General features: G+C 41.5%; 1 protein-coding gene across 1 annotated transcript in view; it reads left to right on the top strand.

The window, feature by feature from the left end:
• The window catches only part of TNFAIP8L3 (TNF alpha induced protein 8 like 3), a 47,678-nt gene extending 26,134 nt beyond the window's left edge, over positions 1 to 21,544 (top strand). Inside the window, exon 2 of the mRNA XM_065641704.1 lies at positions 18,572 to 21,544. Within this exon, the coding sequence (XP_065497776.1) occupies positions 18,572 to 19,134 (563 nt within the window). The 3' untranslated portion in view covers positions 19,135 to 21,544. The remainder of the gene's footprint in view (positions 1 to 18,571) is intronic.
• Positions 21,545 to 23,572: the final 2,028 nt, after the last annotated feature.

The following is a 23,572-nucleotide window of genomic DNA, read 5'->3' as shown; positions in this document are numbered from 1 at the left end:
AGTTGTGACAGGGAAGCAATGACCATTCTGAATTCAGTGTTTTAGCTCCGTGCGGTCCCCAAGGTGGCATCTCTGAGCCTGTCCCCATGCTGACAGTTCTGTACCCACTACTTACCAGTGAGACAAACGGCTCCTCTGCTGTGTCCATGCTCCAGGGGTACAAAAGTGCAGAGAATGCCTCATTTGTTAGATTGGGTGCAGGTGTTGTACCTTATCTGAGGTAGCCAAAGAAGTGGTGCTTAAAGGCCACAAGGAGGTCCTTGGGAAAGACACCTTGATGAGGAACCTCACCCTGCCCCGTACTCACCTGCTAAACAAGTGTTCCCCAAAGCCGTCCTGGCCACATGAACTTCCCTTGGCCCCCAACGCGACAGCACAACTCCCTGCCATAGCAAGAGGAGTCGAAGCCACAGCGTTGTAATTGCAGCCCCACGTCTGATGAACAGTTTCCACCTCTGCATCGTCGCTGCCAGTGCACCGAGCAGCACATGACAATCCTGTTCTGAAGCAAGGAGGAGAGCAGGGGAAAGTTTGTGTGTCTACGAAATTATTACTATAAAGCAAGGTATCTATCTGAAATAACATTATTTTGTAGAAGTGAGGGAGGAAGGAAGAATCCATTCAGTTTGCACCTTTGCCACTACAGAACATAAACCAGGTATGTTTTGTGAAGAGGATGAACAGAGTAGGAGATGCTGCTATTAATGCAATATAAAACGTCTGTTAAACAACAAAGAGTAAGCTAACGCACCATGTGTGTTCACTCTCCAACTAATCCTTCCTCACACAAGTAGAGATGTGTTTCAGATTTCCTAGGTCAAACGAATGCCTACAAACAACTGGGAAAACAAATAAAAATCAAAATTTCATAGAAATATACTCTTATAGTTTAGACAACACTAGATGTCAGAGGTCTAAAACAGTTTTGGCACAGGTTTTTATTTGAAGAAGGAAGTCCATTTTTCTCATATAACAAAGAAAGTAGAATAGATTACACATGCAGGACTCGAAGAACGGAGTATGATTACAGTTGCCCATATTTAACAAAAACACATTAACTAGCATCTGTGATAAGAATGTCAGCTAAGAAATAACATAGAACTAAGAGCTGCAGAGATCTTATAAATCATCAGAGCCTCGTAGAATTAGCCTATAATATTTCAAAACTTGAGGGTTTTGTAATCTGCCACGGCACACATTTCTCCACTCCCATCTCTGAAGCTGGTTTTTTTCATTTACTGCTTTGGTGACTTATGCCTTTTGTCTCCTCACTTCTGAGGCTAAAGCAAAGATAATTCCATTAAAAGTCACTCCTAAAACTAGACATTGACACAAGTAGTTTACATTCCCATATTTCAACCATGTTTCAAATGAGTTGCGTAATTATATTTTTTTTAAAAAAGGAGGCAAGAACAACACAGCAAAACTTCAGCTTGTTCTCTGAGAAGTTGTCATAGTGAAAAATAAACACAACTCAAAGAAATCAGAAAATAGTCTTTCTGTGCATTTACTGATCCAGTCCCCAGTTCAGAGGATGAGAGCCTGAGTATGAAAAAGACATACTTTTTGCATTTTGGTCTTTAATTCAGGCAGTAGCCACCGTTGAATGCATGGTTGTCCTCCAGTAGCTGTGGGAAATCAGAATGACAACAGCAGATAACCTGTACAGAGAAAACACTGTCTGAGAAACGTGATGCAGGGAATCTCAAAAAATACGTTTGATTGGAATATGTCCCCTGTAAACAGCAAGTTCCCTCTAAAAGGATTAGGAAAGAGTACCCAATGCATATTAGGCCAGTCTTGGATGAGAAATGTTTGGAGTACATCATGGGAAGTAGGTAAGAGTCTTTAGAAAAATAATCTCCCTGTCATCATACATTATGTAATTTTATATGGCCAGTTTAGGCCATTATTACTGATATCAGTAAAGACTTTATATCATGAGACACTGAATATAGCTAAAGAATTCTGATCTATTCAAAAGGAGGTAGAATCACATCCCACATCCCCTTGTTCATATGCAACCTTAACATCTACATGTACTTCAGAGGCAGATCATCATATAGCAAATACTCCTCTACAAGGTAGTGTTTTCTTACCTTTGTGAAGGAAAAAAGAACAAGTATTTTCCTTGACCACATCTTGGATATTTATTTCAATTATTGTAAATTCCTCTTTTGAAAGAAAACACAGGAGAGATCTGAGTCCAAATGCATACACTTTCATTGATTCTTCTGTCAATACATAGGTATTAGATAATGTTTGTTTTTTAAAATAAATTACTTTTATTTTACACTTACATATGAAAGTTATTAGATGACACTAGAAGAAGCCATTACAAGCATATCCAAATTAAGACATTCAGGTGTACACTTTTTAAATATTGAAATATGCTACGTTGGTTTTATCGTGTTGGTCTGGTTTTCATTCTGGAATAAAGCAGATAGCTGTAGAATTGTCAAGCATATCTAGAGTTTTATGTACCATACTAATCACAATGCTAATGAGATTTATCAGCTTCCATTTGACCAGTTTACAGAGCAGTATAATTATTACAATTATCTAGGTTAAGAAAAATCAGTGCTGCCCCAAATAAATTCTTGTGGCGTATCACATTTATAGGCTTGTGTTTATAGTATTAATATTTTCACTTAACCAAAATCACTGGATACAAATCTCTCTTCAGTCTTAGGATATATCGTTTGTGTGAGTCCCAGGAAGAAAATGCATCAGTCAACCATGAGCATGAACATGGGACCAAAATGTAGGCAATGGCAGCTGGCTTTTAAAATTATTTTTACCCACAGTTTCCACTTGTTAAAAGTCTTGTAAGCTCTAACACACTGCTTGGATTTCTAGGCAGTCTCTCACTACGTAAGAGACAGGATTCTGGCATTTGGAGCTTCATTTCTTTGATAAAAGCTTCCCAGAAGCGATTTCTGTGTATATTAAAGTCAAATAAATGTCAACTGATGCAACATTCTGCCAGCACCACTGGGCTGCACTTGATGAGAGTTTGCAAAGTGGGAAGCCGGTCTGAGAGGCTCACTGGGGTGCCCGTTTGCTGTGATAAGTGCGATTTTATCACAAGTGGATTTTGCATTGGAAGGATGGCTGTTAAGCATGCTGGAAGGGTAAAGCTTCTACACGTGTTTTCTCTATAAGCATGACAGTACTTAATATTTGGGGAGATAATACTGAAAAGCAGCAAGTGGTAAATCATCTTCAGGCTTGAAGAAAGGACAGACATCTGACAGATGGGGAGATGCTGGTAGCATCACTCCTACAACAAACCTTGAGAGACCTGTAGCTAAGGAGGGCCCAATGCTGCCAAAAGCTGGTGAGGGGGAGGTGAGCAAGGTCACCCCAAAGGCAAAGGTAGGCCTGTAGCGCTACGCCAAGGTCCTCAGCAACACCATCAGGCCCAGAGGAAGAGAACAGACTGCTGCAAAATAAACTATTTGAATAGACTTGGGTAGGAAAAAGGAAAAAATAAAATAAAAATTTTTAAAAAGGCATGCCAGCTCTTGAGTTTGGCAGCAAAACCAGTTCCACTAAGGCAAGGTCAGTCAAGTTAAATTTTTTCTCAGTTATTTGCCAAGGGGAGCTTTAAATATATTGTAGTGTAGGACTTAATAGCATAACACTAGCAGCTCAAATTAGCGTTAATTAAAATGAACTAAGAATAAAAAAAAGGGCTCCTATTCCAGACCTTTCATGTTGCATATGTAATGTGCAATATCTCTGTGGGGAAGACTGCAAACTTTCTCTGTTTTGGCTAAATCATCCTGGGAAGTTTCATTAAATTAATAATGACTCTTAGTAAAAGTTAAACGATTTCTTATAGAGTATCATTCAACTTGATGACAGAGTTCATTTAAATGTTCCTGTTAAAAGATTATTCCCTTTGAGCAATATAGCAATGCTTATATTCAGAGCACAAACACTGGATTATTGTTTCTAGGCTTTATGGTACAAACCGATAGGAAACTCTTGAGATTATTTTGATATATGGAATAGTGGTAATGAAATGGTAATTTCTTTTTAAGGCTCCAGTCTCCATTTAGAAACACACAAATACGTCATTTGATTGAAGGCTCTTTGCAGCAATGATTGCTTTCTGCTCATTGTTTATATAATTAGATGTGAATGTCCCTGGGTTCTGCTATGGTGACAGCAGGAGCACAAAGCAGGAACTACAGACAGATGTTGTTTCAGGAGAAGTTGAACCCTACAGAATACATGAACATAGTAGTCTTATTTCTCTAGATGAGCATATGGATAGGGATTGTTAGACCCTCCCGCTAAAGGGAATTGGGCCAGTTATCAGAATTGGGGTCCAACTGGTCTGGTCCATCCTTACCTGACAAAGTCCTCCCTGGAGGGTTGTCTGTACACCGCAGTACAGACCAGAACTGTGCAAGTTCCTCTTCAATAACGGGATCAACTTTTTTCTTCATTGTAGAACAAGACGAATGGGAAACATGAGATTGGGCAGAATCCAGTTTGTTCCTACAGGACAGCTGAGAGCTAAGCAAGAAGCAGGTTTTGTCACACTTCAAGCAGAAAGAGCACTGAACCCAGCAGAGCCTTGGAGCAGGACTAAAAAAAATGCACCATTAGGTCTCTAGGAAAGAAGGGCTTATAAAGTCCTAAAAAGCAGCAAGTGGAAACTAAGCAGTATTTCCCTTCAGGCAACTGCTAGACTATCTGAGGAAGTTCGACTGGGCGTTCATTCCTTGAATACCATGTCAAATCCAAGAGAGATCAGATAATTCTAAATTCACCTTTGGAACTTTACTGATCAGCCTTGAGAAGCTGCCTATGCTTAGAATCGCTCCAGAAGGAGAAGCAGCATGCCAGTGGCTCTGTTTCTTCAACATGTACCGAACACTCTAGAAATTCACGCTTGAGACTAAGAAACAGCAAAATTGATCAGTTTACCTTCAGAAGTACCAGAATTTTTGTTCCTAAGCACATTTTTTTGGCAGAACTGTGGAACTGTCTATTATTCTATTACCATTAACCAGATATAAAGGCAGCAGTTTTGCTGGCATCTGAAACAGCGAGATGAGAACAGCACACAGGCTGTGCTACATTTCTTTCTCTTAGTATCAGGCTGGGCAGCTCACGTGTTTTTATCTAGAGACTGTTGTGACTGCTGTATTCAGAGGTAACAATTCTGCGTTATCCTGGATGTTCAGCTGGATGCTTGCAGTACATGTGTAGGTAACAGCACAAACAAACTCAGCAGACATATACTCAGCGATTTTACAGAACTGAAACCTCATGAGGGACAGCACCTTCTGCTTATCCATGTTTATCATTGAGGCTCATCCTTTCAGGGTTTTCTTTAGGTAAAATAAAAGCAGTGATTTTTAAATTTTTCCTTTGTAAATTCAATCCTGACTCCAAATAGATGCGATATCATATAATGATGATACAAACATATGTACATGTATTTTAAAAACCCCAAACACACAACACATGCCTCAGAATAATGAAACAGGCCTCCTAAGAATTGGTTTTACCATTTCATTACTTTTTCCAGCGTCTTTTCTATTTCTACTTTTCTGATATAAAGAGCTGCACTTAGGGTGAACTTCTACACCATGGGTGGTTACAGCTACTGCTGTTAAACTGTTATTAGACACTGCCTGATGACAGAGCAGCATCCCTGCTACCAGGATATTCCTCCTGGCATGATATGTTTTGCAATATGTATACACACAATGAACAAGATAAAAGTATGAAACCAGATTATCTCCATTAGCATTTATTCTCTACAGGAACTTTGACTAAGATATTATTTATGCTTTGTGGGTCATTGGTGTGAAAATACTGGTGCCATGTTTAGCATTTTAGTTTAAGTCCCTAACAAGGAAATCGTCATTTATGGTCTAGTTTTTCCTTCCTTTTTTCCAGTATAACCTCATGATTTTTTCTTTCATTAGTGTAAGAGAGCAAGACACTGTAACTTTTGACAGCTATTATTCATGCTGATCTTGAACAAAGGAGGAACAGAACTGACCTGCCAATCCACCCGAGTTCTTTATCCTTCCACAGGAAATAATCTGTTGCTTTTACTGGAAGACTCAGCTTAAGTTTTCAGGAGGTTATACTAAGGTTTTCATGGTTTAAAAATTATTGCTTTTTACTAAAGAAAAAGCTGGATAAACATTGGTCAGTCTTTATGACAGTATTTCAGAGAACAACTATGGAGAACACAGCAGGTGGTCCAGTTCATGTGGAACAGAGACACACACTAGTCTGTTTTTCCCTAGGGATGGAAGCCATCCCAGGCTCCCTTCTTAGTGTTTTGTGCATCTTGATCAAATGCTTGAACTGACACTGCAGATGAGCAGTGCAGAGCAGGTGACACAAAGGATATATTAAAGTCCAAATCAGGATTTATCTTAAAGGAAAACAGGGTTATAGATCACATCTGAGGTATGAGGCAACATGTGCTTTCTCCCTGGCAATAAATCCCCAGTCAGATGCACAAAAACTTTTAAGAGAGGGAGAGTGTGATGAATCCCAGCTGCATTGACCAGTGTTAATTTTTCCATTGTTCAGGAGTTTTCCATTCATAATCTGAATTGGCCATCTCCCCAACAGCTAATCCTTCTCTAGAGGCAGGGGATGAAGGAGGGGAAAACAAAACAAAACAAAAAAATCAAAACAAAACCAACAACACAAAAACACACAAAAAAGTCAAGGATTCCACACAGCCTAATATTCTGCAACTGGTTGGGGTTTTTTGTTTGTTTTTGTTTTTAATAACTGGGCAAACAGTAGAGCATTGTTTTAAACAATAAGTGGAGATTCTTCTAGGTTTTTTGTTCCTCATGCCTTTTGCCTTTTCAGTTTCAGCTTTGCTGTTGTTAAGAAATACTTTTCTAGCACTTTCAGAATGAAAACAGGACATTGATTTCACTCTGGATCAAGAGTATTGACACTCTCAGTTTACATTTTCCCCGTAAAGGTGTGCAGAGCCCCAGTGTTGGTGTGTGGGCAGCTATTTCAGTATAGCACATGCTTAATCTGCTCTCTGTTGAAGAAGGAGGGAAAAACCCCTCTAAACTACAAGGAAAAGGAACTCACTCGCTTGTCAGCCAGGATAAGCAGATGACACTTTGAAATATATTGTTTTCATTGAAGATGCGTTCTACAATATCAATTCTGACGGTTATAATCAAACAGCAAACAGGGTTGGTTTTTGTTTTTTTTTTTTTTTCCCGGCAAGGCCATAGTAATATTATCTGTTAGAAGTCTCTAAAGAAATGTTTAAACTTTTAGTGAGGGAAAAAAAGAATACTTCAAATGAGTTAAAAGAAACCAGAGGAGGCACCATTCAGCCACTGATATTATCAGCAGCTCTAACTCAGAATGGGAGGATGGATGCCCTCAAGTCTTTTATGGACTTGCACAAGCAACATTCCCATCTGGTATTACCTCCCTCTTGTAAAGCTGCAGCACAAAACATCGGCTATTTGGAGTTGAGCGAAACAAAACTGTCTGCTTCGAGTGGCAATGACATTGTCATTGCCATGTTTGTGCAAGCAGGGCCAGGACCTGCATCCTGTCGTCTGTGACAGCAAGCGACGTGTAACAGTCGAACACCTGGGTGGGAGAAGCTGATCCTGTCCCCAGCCAGCAGCAGGCAGAGCAGGAGGCAGCGCCTGCCCAGGCACCGGGCAAACAGCAAGGGATGCTCTGCAGCCAGGAGGCAGAGGGAGGGTCACTAGTATGACAAGTAGTGAATTAATTTGGAGTATTTTCTTTCCCCAAAAGACTTTACAAGTTGCAGTTACTCTTCCAGACTTTTTTTTTTAGTCTTTTTTTTTTTCCCCCTCTCCCAAACATTCTCAGACTAGAAATTAAAATTTTGGATGGCGCTTAGTGATACCTTAGATGCCTTTACAAATCCAGCCTTTCGCATTCACATAGGAAATCTAAACTCTTACAAATACGTAGACATAGGTAGCATCACATACCTTGTAAGTAATGATGCTTTGACATACGCAGTACTATAACGAGGCTTTGGTTGGTTGGTTTTGGTGTTTGGAGGGGGGAGATTGTTTCCTTGGTTTTGTATGGTTGGGGTTTTGTTTTTGTTTTCTTTTTCTAAGAACATTAGTCGCAGGATAGGCCACACATTAATCTCCCTTATGCTGCTACTAAGCCCTCACTATGCAGCAGGTTTGGCATCCTTTGTTTTATTCAGTGACAACCACATCACAGTCCTGCTGTTCCAGCTCTGTTGTAGCCATAGCTGTCCCTATTTGTTGGCCGCCAAACAGCAGGTCCAAATGTGTTAGAACCTGTAAGCCCCCATCTTCCACAGCCCTGTGACCAGTAGCTGATTTGTAAGCACTAACCAATATCTTCAAAATATTTTCTTCAAGTTGACTCCTCCAAAAACATAACAAGCAAACAAAACCTGAGACAACAGACTATGCATAAGGTTAATTAAACTTTCTTAATAGTTTTAAGTATATTGCAATCAGTCTATAGTGTCTGCTCCTGACTTGGAAGAGTTAACTGCTATCAGACACTTCTTGCTATGATTGTCCTCTTCATCTTCCCCTCGTTTGACTTTATCGTCTAGTTTAAACAGTTTGGAAGCATGGCTGGAGTTAATTGGGAAAATTAACAGCTCCCCTGGTGTTTTATTTAGGGACCCATTGGCTTTTCCAGATGTACCTGACCTCTGCCATTGTTTTGTTTCCTTCCTATCTATCACCTTCTTGCTTCAAAACCAAGCAAATAGTAAGGTAATAAAACAATAGCACATGATGTTCATTTAAAAAAAAAAAAATTCTCCTTCGTTTGCCAGATATGCAGATGCCATTAGCTTAAATCAATTCCAAGCTCAAACAGCCTGCCGTTCCCCTCCACCTCCCTTCCCTTGGCTTTTTCTCACTTACACACAGACCATTCGGTTACTGCTGCCCATCCAGCACTTGCACTGTGTCAGTGTCCCCAAGGCATTTCAAGCAAAGAAGGCTAAGTAGTATTGTCAGTGGGGATTTTGGTTTGTTTTTGAAAAACAAGACAAGAGCCACACAAGAGTGAATTGCAATTTTGCTTTCAATCACTCCCTCTCTGTGGGACACAGTGGGTTATTTTGGGTGTATCTGAACAGTGTGCTGGAGGATGGCAAGGAGAACAGTATGCTCTGCAGAGGTAGGTACTGGTGTCGTTCTGCAGAGGTAGGTACTGGTGTCGTTCTGCAGAAATGCGGTGCCCGAGCTGCTGACCCCCATCCTCTCCCTCAGCCGAGCGCAGCTGGGGATCCCACTTGCTCAGCAGCAGCTTGACACCTCCTGCAGTTGCAGTCTATTGTGTGTTTTTTGCAAGTCTATTCACCTTGACCTGGTTTGGCAGAAATACTTTTTCCCCCATATTCTTTCAGCCTCATATTAAGCTACAGAGAAATGGAGCTTGGAGCTTCACAGCATCTTTGGACCAGTTATCCTTGGGGTACAAATTGCTTGCTTTCTCATGGAATTTTGTACATCCCTAGAGAATAGGCATGGTTATTTTTCATGCCACTCTTCAATATATTAGAGTCCAAAATAGAATTACTCTATGTAAAAGGCAAGGACAGTCTATCTCTGGAGAAAGAGCAGTGTACTGCAACGGCAAGCAACTTCAAGGCACAAAAATAAACCTTTAGAATTTTCTTCCTGAGGGCATGAGAAATGGGGGGGAAAAAAGAAGAAATCTGTGAACCAGTAGCTTGTTTCTTAGCTGCACTTTATTTAAAGCACACGCCTCACACAGAGGGCTTGTTTAATATTTAAGACTGATATTGCCAGGCCTTGCTTTACTAACAGCATATTATTATGTTCCTACTGGGAACGATTGACTCCTGCATGCTAAAGAGATTGTCGTGGAAGGAATAGAAAGCGCTTGAGCTATAGAAGCACAGGAAAATCTGCACCTCCTGTTAACCAGGAGTGATGACTCTGGTAATTACCAAGCACCAAGCCCAGAAAAGCAGAATTACCTCCATGGCCCTTCTCTTCCCCTCACCCTACCAGAGGAGGATGTGAAAGAACACACAGAAAAGCTCACGCATCCTGATCAAGATTCCAAGTCATTTGTGAAATTGGACTCAGCTCCCCCAGGAGTTGCAAATGTCACAGTGCTCAAACGTTCGAACATCAGAAAAAGAGCATAGCTGCTGCCCGGTGCCAAATCCCCCATCCATACCAGGAAAACATAGCCAGAGGCTGAAACAGGAGATTTGCTTCTGGGCCACTGCAAGTAAATACTAAAGCACAGATAAAGCAGGTGGAAAGCACCTGTATCGTTGTACACTGTCTGTCCTGGCTCTGCTTTCTCTGTGTATAGTTTGGGGGCTTTTTGTTTGCTTTAAAGAGGCAAGGGGAGAGACTAAGTTTTTACTACATTCCTGGAGCAAGAAAGGTTGTATGTACTGAAAACAGAATGTCTAAGCAGCTTTAAGTGAGATGGTCCTAGCTGCTGGCTTCCAGCATGAGTAGCTGAATGCCCCATGTTTAGATAACACAGGCTGGATTTTCTATTATTCAGTGCTTGCAATTTCTTTTTGTCTTCAAGTTCTTGCTCAAACCAGAATCTACCAGTTCGGAAACTGATCATAAAGCAACACTGAAAGCAAGTTCTATAGATCATCTACAAAGAGAAGTTGCTACAATAATTGCATCTGGGTAAAAACAGTATAGCTGCAAGATCTTGAAAGGTTTCTCATGGCTTGTGAGAGTCTCAGTGGCAAAGAATACTTTAGCAAGAAAATCCTTTTTTTCTAGATAATTGTTACTTTTGTGTGGAAGAATATGATGGCTGAGTCCTTTTAAAGAAACCTATGAGGCTTTTTTCCTTAACAAGGTAACTGGCTTATCATTCATTATATGCCTGATGCTCCACCAGAGACTAAGTCCCATCTAACCAATAAACAGTTTCTTAGCACATATTGAAGTGCTCATTGCTGTCCTGTTGTGAAAATTACATGGCCAGACATTAAAACAAGTGCAATTTTCCTATAGAGATATTATTACATTATAGAGATATTATTATACTTAGACATTTTTCTACAAAGTCACCATGTTACCTTATTTTTAAATACAATGTCTTTTAAAAGAAAGTATAGGAAATGTGGTAATTGTGGAAAAGAAAAAGGAAATTAAACACAAAATGTTTCAGAGACTGAAGTTAAACTTTTCAACAGTTACTGCCCAGGATGTTATATAACATATATTGGGGGGTGGGTGACAGTTTGGAGGCCAAAAAAATCCTAACTAATTCGAGATGCCCTCTATTGTCACCCAGGTGCTATCTGCTGGGTTTTGCAAGCTATTCATGCTTACCCAAGATCCTGCTGTAGTGTTTTGGCTATATCAGCATACCTCTCCACTCTTAAAGACTTATTTTGACCCAAGCTAGCATTTAAAGAAAAATCCACTAACGTAACCATAAATATCCATTTCAAAATAGAGGAACAGAATCAATAGGTCATTACAACAGGTAGTAACCAATCGTCCTGCATTCCCACTCCTTAAAGATCTGACCAGGCAACACCTTGGTCTGTTACGGCTTAATCTATTGCAAATTCCTCCCTCGTCAAACCTTTGCTGCCAATGTGAGAGAATTTTCTCTTGCAGTGTCAGTCAGAATTAAACCAGCATTTTCTGAGGTAGGGATGTTCAGTCTTTTCAATGTATTTTGCACTTGCTATCAACATAATGGGCTGACATTGAAAGACTTTAAACCTATTTATAAAATACAGTGGTCAGTTTATCAAAACCTCTTTTAGTTGTATAGTAAAGCTTAAAAAAACCCCAACACCACTGTATTTTACTATGTCTCCTGGCAGACAGACTTACTCATTTCTATAACACCTGAGCACTTCCAGATAAGAGCAAAGCCTTGTGCATAATCTGCATGTACCTCCAGGTGCTACATAAGCAAAGTCTGCATTGTTTACACTGGCCACCAGTGCCAGAAGTTAACCAGAAGTGTTTGCTGCCTTGGCAGAGCTTCCCTGTGTGCTACAAACATGGATGTGCAAAGTTTAAACTGAACACTTGAAAGTCACTCCTCAAAGATACCATTCTCTGTGCTGCAGCCTGGCTTAGGTTTTGTTCTGATATATCTTATCAGATTAAAAAAAAAAAAAAAAAAAAAAAAAAAAAAAAAAGAGCTCTGGTAGCCACTTTCAGAGGTGCCTGTGAGCACCAAGCTGGTACTTGGCAGGCTAGACCCAAGAACTGGGTCCTTAGGAAAGCTGTTTAGGTTTGATTTGTGGTGCAGGGACATGATGCATGGAGATGGTCCTCACCGAGCCTTCTTCTCAGGGCACAGTTTCTGCTCTCACAAGCTGGCTGCAAGTTTTTGGGATGTGACCAAGTATAACATCTAATTCACAATGTCAAATAGCAGCCGTACAAAATCCCAGCATCGTGTCAGCTCTGCCATGTAATCAAGGCAGCTCCTGTGAAGGTTTCCACACCATGAGCCAGTTTCAGCCACGGGCCAGTGCTGTCATCCAGACACGGCTCACCAGATACCGCTTTTAGACACCAGAGAAGAACACAGCCATGTGTTTCCATTCCCAGCCAGCTAATGGGGGTAGCTCAGCCAGCCCCTTTTTTGGCAATTCCAGCAGAGCTGATGGAAACAGCAGCCGAACTCCTCTCCTCCTGGATATCCCCTCTGGAGGCATTACCCAGGCAAGGACAACCTTTAACCGCTCTCTCTGCATTTCTCCTCTTCTCTTTACAGGAGTTCCCCAGCCTACCACCACCTCTGCCAGGTACCAAAAGGCACACTCCAGTATGTAGCAACTATATATTATTAGTAAAGTAAATACCAAATACAAGCCAGCTGCTGAAATAAGACTGTCATTAGGAATCTCCGGTTGCTAGATTCCCAGACGGTGCTTTTTTTTTTCCCCCCCCAGCATGATCGCTGCTCGTATAAAGCACTGAAAGGAAAAATAGTCTTTTTGTTTTTTCCATTCAGTCATGTTCCCTCTGCACAGGGTTGCTGCTGCCATTTCCAGCATGTCCAAGTTTTGCCTTCAGATGTTTGGATACCAGTACATTCTCCCAGGATCATATAATTATCAGTCTGTAGTCTCCTGCTCCACTACAGAAACGAGCAACCCTTTTATGTTCACAGTAACAATTTAGAAGTGTTAAAAGTTTGAGCACTGGGCCCCTGGTGCTTACACATGTTTAAATTGGCCCTCCCTGAAAGCTGATATATTCCATCTGGTCTATTGGATTTCTTGGCTTAAAGTTACTGGAAACACTGAATGTTTCTTCTGCAATAATCCTGTAGCTGTCCAAGAGTAATATGCACACTTACAGCTCGCTCCCTGCCTGCTCAGTACTAAAATACTGTGGAAGAGTGATTTTAGTGCACTTTTTCCCCTGTCTGCTTTGAGAGCTATTTTGAAATCCTGAGTTCTGCTGTTCAAATTTCTAATCAATCTCATAACATGAAAGTGGCACTTGAAGGATAAATAAAACACACAAGTTTGCAGCTCATTACCTCTAAACATTTTGTCTGAATACTACAAATTAAGCAACTGGAGTTTTTTGTTGGTTTTCTACGTTCTCCTTTCCAAATCTGCACCAGCTTTTTCTTGTCCTTACAGCTTTATGTAACAGCTTCATAAGGTTTCCTGCTTTTATTTTCCTCAAAGGTTATTTATGCTTTATTAACTATTTATGTCAAGAAAAAGAGACATTACAGGTAACTGCAGGTTATAATAAAACAAGCTGTCAGCCCAGTAAATTATGAAACCAGCAACAACACTGGATTAACCATTCAGATATCCTCCGCTCATTTAACTCTCTGCAAGAGCTTTATGATACAACTGCCTCATTCCTTCTCATTGGCATCCCCAGGCTCAGGGCAAGTACGTCACCAGGTCAAAATACACAGATGCATTCAAAGTGGGTCACACAAATCATTGAAACCGCACATTCCTACAGCAATTTTCACAACCGAGATATCTCACACTGTAACAGACTCCAAGAGCATCCCTGTGCCCTGGCTTAGCCCATCTCCCTTGAGCCCGAGCAACTGCTGGCAGCTGGAGGGATGCTCACATTTCCAGCAGCTTTGCTGACTCCTAAAAGCCTGGTTTTTGCTGCAGTGGCTACGGTGCGTTTGAAAATTGAGGATTCAGGAGTATTAAAAATATTTCAGCTTTTTCATCATCTTTACTTCCCTATGTATTTCCCTCTTGTTAAGATTCAGCCCTTTCCTTACCTTAAAGTACAGCTACAGCACAGATGCAAGAACCTTTTCCAACCCCATCACCTCCCATTCCTGCCAGGCCACAGGACTGCACTGGGCCCCTGCAACTTCCTCATGCTTTTAGCCCAGTCCTTTAATTTACAGCAGCTCAACTCACCTCTCTTGGATGCTCTTAGTGACCACCACACACATGGCTTGGCAGCGGCTTGAACACAGCCTCCCACATGCTGCTGGAACCGGAGTCACACCCACAGCACAGGCAGGGGATAAAGGCACCCAGCTCCCAGTGTCATTCACTTCAGACCAGGTGAAGCCCAAGGCTGAGCTAATGAATTAACTATAATAGTACCAGCTGCAGCCCGCACTGCAGTAACAACTCCCAGTGTCAGCCATAACTCCACAGGTGTGACAAAACCAGAGAAGTCGCATGTACCCCTTCTCTCTTAGCAAGCCTGCTAACACAATTAAAAATGCACTGGACAAACTCCACAGAAACTCCGCAGAGTAACTCCTACTCTGTCCATTTTAACCTGTGGAGCAGCACTCCCCCCACAGCTCACCCCAACACACCTCTCAGCCATTTGCCAGGGGAGAAAATACCCTGGCTGCAAAATTTTATTAAGACTTTGACTAAGAAGTGGCTAACTGGGAGGGAAATGGATTCGTGTTCTTGGGGGGATTGTTTCCACGTCCACATAACTGCTTTCAGCAAACATCAACCATGCTCTCTGCTGGGCGTAGCGGAAGCATGTTCTGGTTCACTGGTTCTGCCGTGTGTTTTGTACAGAGTAGCTGAATGCATATTTACATGAAAACAGTATTGCTGAGCATTTAGTTCTAATCATTTTGTACTTGGTACAGCCATCTGGAATCAAAATATTTCGAGAACATTACAGATGCTCTTGCATTTTAGTCTCAAAAACTCTCAAAATATAAAACTCTTACATCTACTCTCTAGAGTTGCCAACTTTTTCCACACTTCCGTTATTAAGCAACTCTGTTATTAAGCAATCCTGTTATTAAGTTTAGTGGATGTGAGGCATCTTTGTCGTGCTGGGTACCGCGTGCCAGGAGCTGGGCTGTCGCTGCTGGGATGTGGGGCTGCCCAGCGCGGGCGCCTCTCCCCGTCCCAACCCAGCTGGGCAAGCGCCCGTCCCTCCGCGGGGGTCACAGCTGTGGGAACACAGGCCTCGGAGTTGCACTGTTTGAAGGATGGAGGATTGCTATGGGATCGATCCTGCTGCATGGGGCTTTTTGAATAGCTTTTATTATAGACAGCTCTCGAGATGACAGAGAGAAAGGGAGAAAGCAGATCTGAAGGCAGAACTGGTCCTTCAGTAAAAACTAAGATGTCAGGCGTTCTATTATGAAAGCTAATCATTACCCAGCAGAGCACTGTGCTCAGAGAATGGTTTTTCTTTTTTAGCTTTGGTATAATGTTCCTGAAAGCTAATAGCATCCATAATGTTGCTGCTGATTTGTTTTGCTGTATGAAAGAAAGCTGAAAATAGAATTGCTGTATGTAGGAGGCAAAGATGTATTTGTGTAACGAGCAACGTGCTGCAGTAAGAAAAGACTGCCATGGTAAACCTGCATTCCCTGTAAGGCCTGAATTCGGTCATGTGGCTAACCGCCTGTGACCTCTGAAAGGCAAGGCGTCACCTTGGTGTCTGAGCTCTACGTGATTTTGGAGGCAGGAATCCAAACAATCAATCCCAGCAGCCTCTCTCGCACCTGACAGGACACACTGGTGTAAAACTGTGCGCACCCTGAACTGAAGCAAAGCCCTTCACAAACAGCCCCCACACCGCCATCTGGGTTGCGCGAACGGGCTGCTGCCTGCTGTGCCCCTCCTGCCCATCGCACGTTGTCTGACCCCCAGCAGGCGTTCGGGCAGGGGGAGCCCAGGCTGCTGGCTTGCTGAAGCAGCTGGGGTGCACCACTTGTCCTCCCTGAGCTGCTCAGGGGGGTCCTGACGTGGTGGAGGGACTGTGGCAGAAGGCTGCAACTGCTGTATTTAACCTGGAGCACCACAGATGCACGGGCTCGTCCTGTGTCCCCACCAAGCACAGCCCTTCCCCACCGGAGCCTTGTCTGCTTGGTACAGGTGGCTGGGAGACAGCACCTGGCAGTGACGGTGGTGAAACTAATTACCAGCTATGCAGATATTACAACAGCACAGAGCAGCACAAATCATGAAAGGAGGTCGGGGAAAGAAATGTGCACAAAGTATTTGGATCCGTCTGGTTCCTGAGGACTCTCAGCACTCGTGGCTGGTACAACTCAGGTCTTAGAGATGCCAGAGGGAGACAGGCTGGAGAGACAGGAGGACAGAGTGGTGAAGGGGACCACTAACCCTAACTCTAACCCTAACCCTAACCCCTAACCCTAACCTAACCCTAACCCCTAACCTAACCCTAACCCCTAACCCAGCAATAGGAGGCATGACATTGGGGTCCAGAGAAAAGCAAGAGCTATGAGAGGAGGGGGAGTATAAAGCCTCAGGGCCTGGTAAAGGAAATCACAGAGGAAAGTGGAATACAGGTTCTATAGAAAAGTTTAGCAGCTCCAGTGTAATAACAGATTTATTTATTCTACTTTTAGAAAGTTAGTAAATGCTAGTAAAATTAATATTCCAAAAATCTACTGCAATTATTTTCAGTTTTTGATCCAAATAGATACTGAACAACTGTGTCCACTTGATGAACAGCAAACACGTACTACAGAAATGGACACTACTATTAATCTTCCATTTTACCGTGTCAAAACCACATAATTATTCATAACTGGTACTATTTATATACCCACATACTCCTAAGTGAAAAAATGCTTTCATCCTGGTTTTATCATTTCTAGATTAAATCACAGTTTTTCTATTTCTTCCATTCAGCAGCTCAGCCCCACAATTTTCTCTCCAAATGACACGCAATCCTTTTAAGCACATTGAATTATTTTTTCCAGGTGGTGGTTCCGTTGAAATTAGATGTTAGTCTTTCATATTGCTCAGTAGTACAGCCGTAGCACACAAAGAAAGACGACAACTTCAGTACTCCAGCTAACTTGAAAAACAGGGTTTAAACAGAAGACTGTTTAAATTCAGAGTGTTATTTTTAATCTCTTAGTGGTTTGATTCCCCAGCAGCTGGGGAAGGACGCGGTTACCTCCATGCCCCACAGCAGCCGAGGCTGTGTTCGCCTGGGGAGCAGAGCCGGAGGCGCAGCTGGCAGGGAGGCACAGGGACGCGACTGAGTGCCAGGACACCAGGGGAAGGCGAGGAAGGTGTCTCGTACCGAAGAGGCCACTGTGCCAGCACCTGGTGTCACCTCACCGGCTGCAAGCCTGAGTATATGCATGCTCTCCAGCCTTCGGCTACTACGATACAACGCCCTTTGATCCAAGAGAGACTTCACTCCCCTAGTGTTAAACTGGATGGTTATTTCATATGAAATCTTTCCATTTCCTTTACTTTGTCCACACAGTGTCAGTTAAAAAACAACTCCAATGTGAAAAAGAAAGGTCAAATTAATCTCTGCTAATGGTCATAGAAGCTCATTGGATAAAGTCCAGCAGGAGCAGCCACATGGGTCAGGTGCTATGCTGAGTGAAACCTGCACAGCTGGGTGAAAGATGTACAATCCAAGGTATTTATTTTATAAATGCAGAGCAAATAGCTGAGGTATTTTCAGCTGGCAGGAACTGCATGCACAGAAGTACCAATGTTTTACAAAAATCACATTCTATAATTTTGCAAATAGGCAACAAACAGGAAAGGCATCATCAGTAGAGATTAAAGCGAAATAAATCCACGTTTATGAATTTGCTTTATTAGCCCTTATCTGAGATGGTGTTTAGTCTAACCGTGGAACAACAGTGCCTCCCAATGACCAGAAGTATAATTCTTTCAGGTTCCTGTATTAGTCAGTATCTCATTTTGCTCATCTCCAATAGCTTATTTATTATTTCGACCACAACATCTCAGTGGATCTCTCTGCCAAGAAAGCTTTAATATTGAGTTTTAACATTAAAAGTCTAGCAAACAACCAGCATAGATATGCCCTGCCAGAATATTGTGTTCTTAATCTGTAAGCAAGAAACCTCAGTGACAGCAAGATCTGAAACATGGATGTCCAAGATCCCAAGAATACCTGGAAATACAGTGTTAGGAATGTTCCCATTACTGCAATGACTATATGTAATGATCAGTGATATAGATAACATCTCAGTTCAGCACATAGGTACTACTTAACAAACTGTGAAAATTATTCACCAAATAAAATTAACATTTTCCCTCTTCTCTGCTATCTCAAAACAGGTCCTGACTGTTTCAGTTCCAAGAATCTTGCACTGCAAGCCCAGAAAAAGATCCTGAGTAAAATGGCATCCAAAACCATGGCTAACATGCTGATCGATGACACAAGCAGTGAAATCTTTGATGAGCTGTACAAAGTAACAAAGGAACACACAAGAAACAAAAAGGAAGCCCATAAAATTATGAAAGACCTGATTAAAGTGGCAATAAAAATCGGGATCCTCTATCGAAATAATCAGTTCAACAAAGAAGAGCTGGAAATCGTAGACAAGTTCAGGAAGAAGCTGAACCAAACTGCCATGACAATCGTCAGCTTCTACGAGGTAGAATACACTTTTGACAGAAATGTTCTTGCAGAACTTCTGAATGAATGTAAAGACCTTGTGCATGAACTAGTAGATCGACACCTGACACCGAGATCCCATGGCCGCATCAACCACGTCTTCAATCACTTTGCGGATGTGGAATTTCTAGCTGCCCTGTACAGCCTTGATGGGGATTGTCGGCCATACCTCAAAAAGATCTGTGATGGCATCAACAAACTGCTTGATGAGAAGGTCCTTTGAAACTACACTCAAAACCAAGAAACCAACCAAAAACTTCTCTCTCGAACTGGCCACTCTTCATGAGCCCTGGTGAGCAAGCGAGCTTCCTTCCTACCGGTCTCCTACTCCAGTCTCCAGCAGGGGCCAGAAAGTGCTCACCAGGCTCGTGATGATGTGGAAAACCCAAATCAGAAAGCTATTAATTTTAATGTTTTGTTCAGATAATTCAGTCTTTTCCAAGGAGTGGAGTGAACAAGGCTCCTGATAGATATTGTTCCGAAACAGATTGCTATACACCATGATCTTACTAGCTTCGTGTTCAAGGCTGAACACATGAAAAGAAAGTAAACTCAAATGCATGGCTATGTAAAAACAGACAGGTGAAGGCAAACAAGCAAAGCATGGAATTTACCCCTAGGCTGCCCTTGGTGCGTATGTTTTTTTTGTTTCCATAATGACTGAAAAAGCTTAGACAGAAAGTAGGGCTGGAATGGATTAAGCTCACTCCTTTCAAAGGGATCAGGAATCAATATCAAAAACAATCTCTGATTTTTTCATAATTTTTAAGCCTAATAGGAAAACAACAAATAATACAAACTCAGTAGAAGCGGGAGAAAATTGAAAGAGCTGCTCTATGAAGCGGTAGTTTCATTAGAGTTTCGTTTTATACATGCTAATAACAGAGAGAAGGTTCCATCTGATTTTTGAAGAGCAGCTCAGTGGTTCAGGCTCAAAGGTAACCAGAAAACCAGGTAAAGTACATCAGTTCCCCACTCTCAGGGTTTGTGTACTTGGTAACATCAGACGAGTCTAGGCTGAAGGTTGCGCTGCTCTTTGTGCTTTTACTTTTGCCTTCCAGAACAACATATTCTTTGTGAAGATTTTGAAAAGGCACTTGTGAAGAGGAGCACAACTAAGACATGAACTGATGATTACAACCTCGATCCTCAAAATATACAGCCTAGATAAAACTCTCAGTTTAACATGTCCATGATGTTAATTCGTACCTACGGTAAAACAGAGATGTGATTGAAAAAGGAACCTCATGGGCTACACTTGCAGTATAGAATATCCACAGCAGTCTTAAGAGAACTGCCATAGGGACTCAGGTGAGCTCCATGACTGACTGATTCGTTCAGAATATTTTCAGTGACTTTTTCTTTTCTTTCTTAAACAAAATACACTGATGTCTTCAAACTGAAAACATGGTGCAAAGAAATACTGGTTTCCATATGGTTTTGTTAGGATGAAGGGAGAAGCGCAGCGGAGCAGACACACCAGCTGGCCCCTTGCAGAGTCTTGCAGCTGGGTGGGTGCCGGCTGACCCGAAACAAAGGAGGATGTTTGGCAACGTCCCCTCAGCTTGCCCTCTGCACCTCAGCCTCCAGCCTCATGTCTGTCTGCTGACACCTCAGTGTCATGTACCATCTTTTAATGGACACAGCAGACAACCCCAATATCTGGAGGTAACACCTTCCATATCACACATATTATAGTACAGAAATGCATGTACTTGAAAATTGACGAAGAAGATACATTTGAAAGCGATTCCTCTCTAAGGCGGACTTCCAGTGTTAATCACCTATTATTTAGGATAAGAAAAATGTTTCTCATTTAAATTCTTAAATACTACAGTGGCAGAGAAAACTGCTCAAAGTTTTACTCTTCTTCTGTCTTGACCCCAGAATAACTATATTGTATCTCTTGCAACAACAACTTCGATTATCACACCTTTACACATTTGAGAACACACATACTCAGATCACGTATTCACTAGGGTTGTGCTAGATAGATTTTTATCTGTTCCCAGGAGAAAGTCATTTTGGAGCGCAGTAAAAATGGCAGCACAAAGACGTTACCAGAGCAGTTTGTAAAGATGCAATTTTCTTCACATATTTCCTTTACCTATAAAAAGTATATTTAGTAGCAATGAAGGTGAACAATTCCTTTGCAGCACAGCACAGTAATGAAATACCAACATTTGGGGTTGCACGTTCAGACATTTGCAGAGCCATATCTATACACACCATTAGCTGAATTTTTTTCCAAGCATGTATTTGTCAACTGATGCTTTTGAACAGTATTTATTGTGCCAAACACTCCTGTCCCAGCGCACACGTCAGATTCTGTGTGTTTGTTTCACTTGTGGCAAACAAATTTCTTTTTTTAAAGCCAGAGAAGAGATTATTCATCATTCAAGATGTCCAAAGGAAAGGGATATCCTGTATCTGTGACTTTCTTTTTGTGTGTTGCAAGTATCAATATTCAGATTCTGGTATTTTAGAAAAAACAGCTGAACATCTGTTGTTCTATTTATAAATCTGAGTAGCCTTAAGGAAAGAGAATGTTTTCAAGTATTTCTCATACTTGCATATCCTGTATATTCGTTGTTTACTTTTGTACTTGTAGCTTGGTATGTAACAACATTGCTAAAATATGGGCAATGTTCAGGTCACCTTAAGTATATGATGTATTATCATATTTGTGGATTAAAAATGTGTGATTACTGCCTTTTTTGTTTCCTTTTGATTTACTTAATTCTACCATCCAATTTAAACTGAAATTAAGCAGTAAGAGGAGGGAATTTGTGTAATCTAAGTTGGGTCACCTTCACCTTTTCCAATCTTAATGCTCTTTGATGAGCAGATTTGTGAAGGGAGATGATGTCAAATCCCTGCCCTGAACACGGAGAGGCTAGAACCTACCAGAATGTTTTAACAGCAAGCATATATTCTTCTGTCCTTATTCCCAGAAAAGGCAAACTCTTTTGGCTGAAAGCACTCAGGCTTTGCAAACAACTCACACAGCAATTATACTGGAAGCAATCAAAGATTGGCACAAAGAGAAAACTGCCAACTGCCTTAAAATAGAAGTTTAAAGCAATCTTGCTAAGTAGTGTTCTGCGCCACACTGCTGGTAGAACACCGCTGTCAGGTTAATTTTATGAATCATATCATGGCAGGACACAATATTCTTTGCTTCACCACTGCCAACTTTGCATTAAGAGAAAAATGTTAATGTTTAAGAAACTCTCAAGGGAGTGTCCACTTCTGGCATCTTAATGAAATTGTACATCGCACACAGAACATCGCACGGAACATGTAATCTTACTTGTGTTAGGGAAACATTCTCACAGAAATGCATATAGACAGCTGACCCTGAAGAGAACCAAAAAGTTACGCACAACCAACTCTCATCACAGTAACAGAAATGCAAAAGCAAGTCTTAACTGCATGACCTAAGCAGGTCTACTTCCATTTTCACATACTTTGGTACATACCTCAATGCCAGAAAAAGACAATGCACAGCTTTTTATCCTGAAAAACTACTTGTGGGATTCTACAGGCAATAACTACCTTTCCAATATTTAGAAACCATCAGGCGATTTCATTTATGAGTTATTTGCAAGTACAGGAAAACCTCAGAATAGTGCCATCCAATACACAAATTTATTCTCTCAGGCCCTTACAGGATGAGAAGGGGTTGGGAATACCCAGCAGAGAGTAACATAACACAACAGGAGATTTGGTCTATATTTAGGAAAACATACTGCATCATACTGCTGTGTTGTACTTCCACCAGTTTTCCTACTTAAATATTAGTTTAACTAGAAATACCTGAAAATACTTGGGGTAAGGGGGACAACCTGACCAAACAGATTAAATATGGAACTAATACAATCACTTATCTGTTGCCTCCACGATGTCCAGAATTCCAAGTTGCCCACAGCACAGAGCAGTAAAACAATGGTATCTCCTGGGACTGAGGGGCTTGGTCCAAAATGCTGTTAGCCTTCCAGTCCAGAAAAGTCAGGATACTCTCTGATTGGCCTCTGGTTGCCTCCTGAACTTAAACTTCTTCATGCTAACTGGATTATTTGCTCCCTTCTAGCCTATTGCTATGCATCTTATTTCCCTTTCCCTGAAAGCAAATTAATCCTTCAAGATCTAGTAAGTCACAAAGAAAAGTACATGGGAATGCCACAGAGATGAAGATATTCACTAAAAGATTTTCAGTACGGAACTAGATGAAAAAATATTTATTTGTATAATTACTTATGGAGCTATAATATATTTCATATTAGAGACAAGTGGATGATGGATCAAGATCAGAGGGATTCCCAGCACCGAACTGCTGAGGTTCTCAAGGGCTTTCCCCACCAGGCAGACCTGTGGCACAGCACGCGGTGTCACACACTGATACACAACAGCCTCACCATCCGCGTCAGGGCTGCAGCCACCCTCCATTCAGCAATTACGTCAAACTTTCAAAATTCCCAACTATTTCTCAGTACCATAGCAAGTGGTGTGCTCTGTTAGCATTGGACTTTAAAAAAAAAAAAAAAAAAACAAACAAAACACAAACCTATTGCTGCCAGCTATGAATAACAAGAGACCCCAAAGTCTCCTGTGATACCTAAAACCAAATCCCACAATCGAGCAGCATTCCAAAAAGAGTA

The sequence above is a fragment of the Caloenas nicobarica genome, chromosome 10 (assembly GCF_036013445.1).
Source record: "Caloenas nicobarica isolate bCalNic1 chromosome 10, bCalNic1.hap1, whole genome shotgun sequence".
NCBI classification, from domain to species: Eukaryota; Metazoa; Chordata; class Aves; order Columbiformes; family Columbidae; genus Caloenas; species Caloenas nicobarica.
The sequence above is the reverse complement of the archived record's forward strand: the minus strand, read 5'-3'. Positions and strand labels throughout refer to the sequence as shown.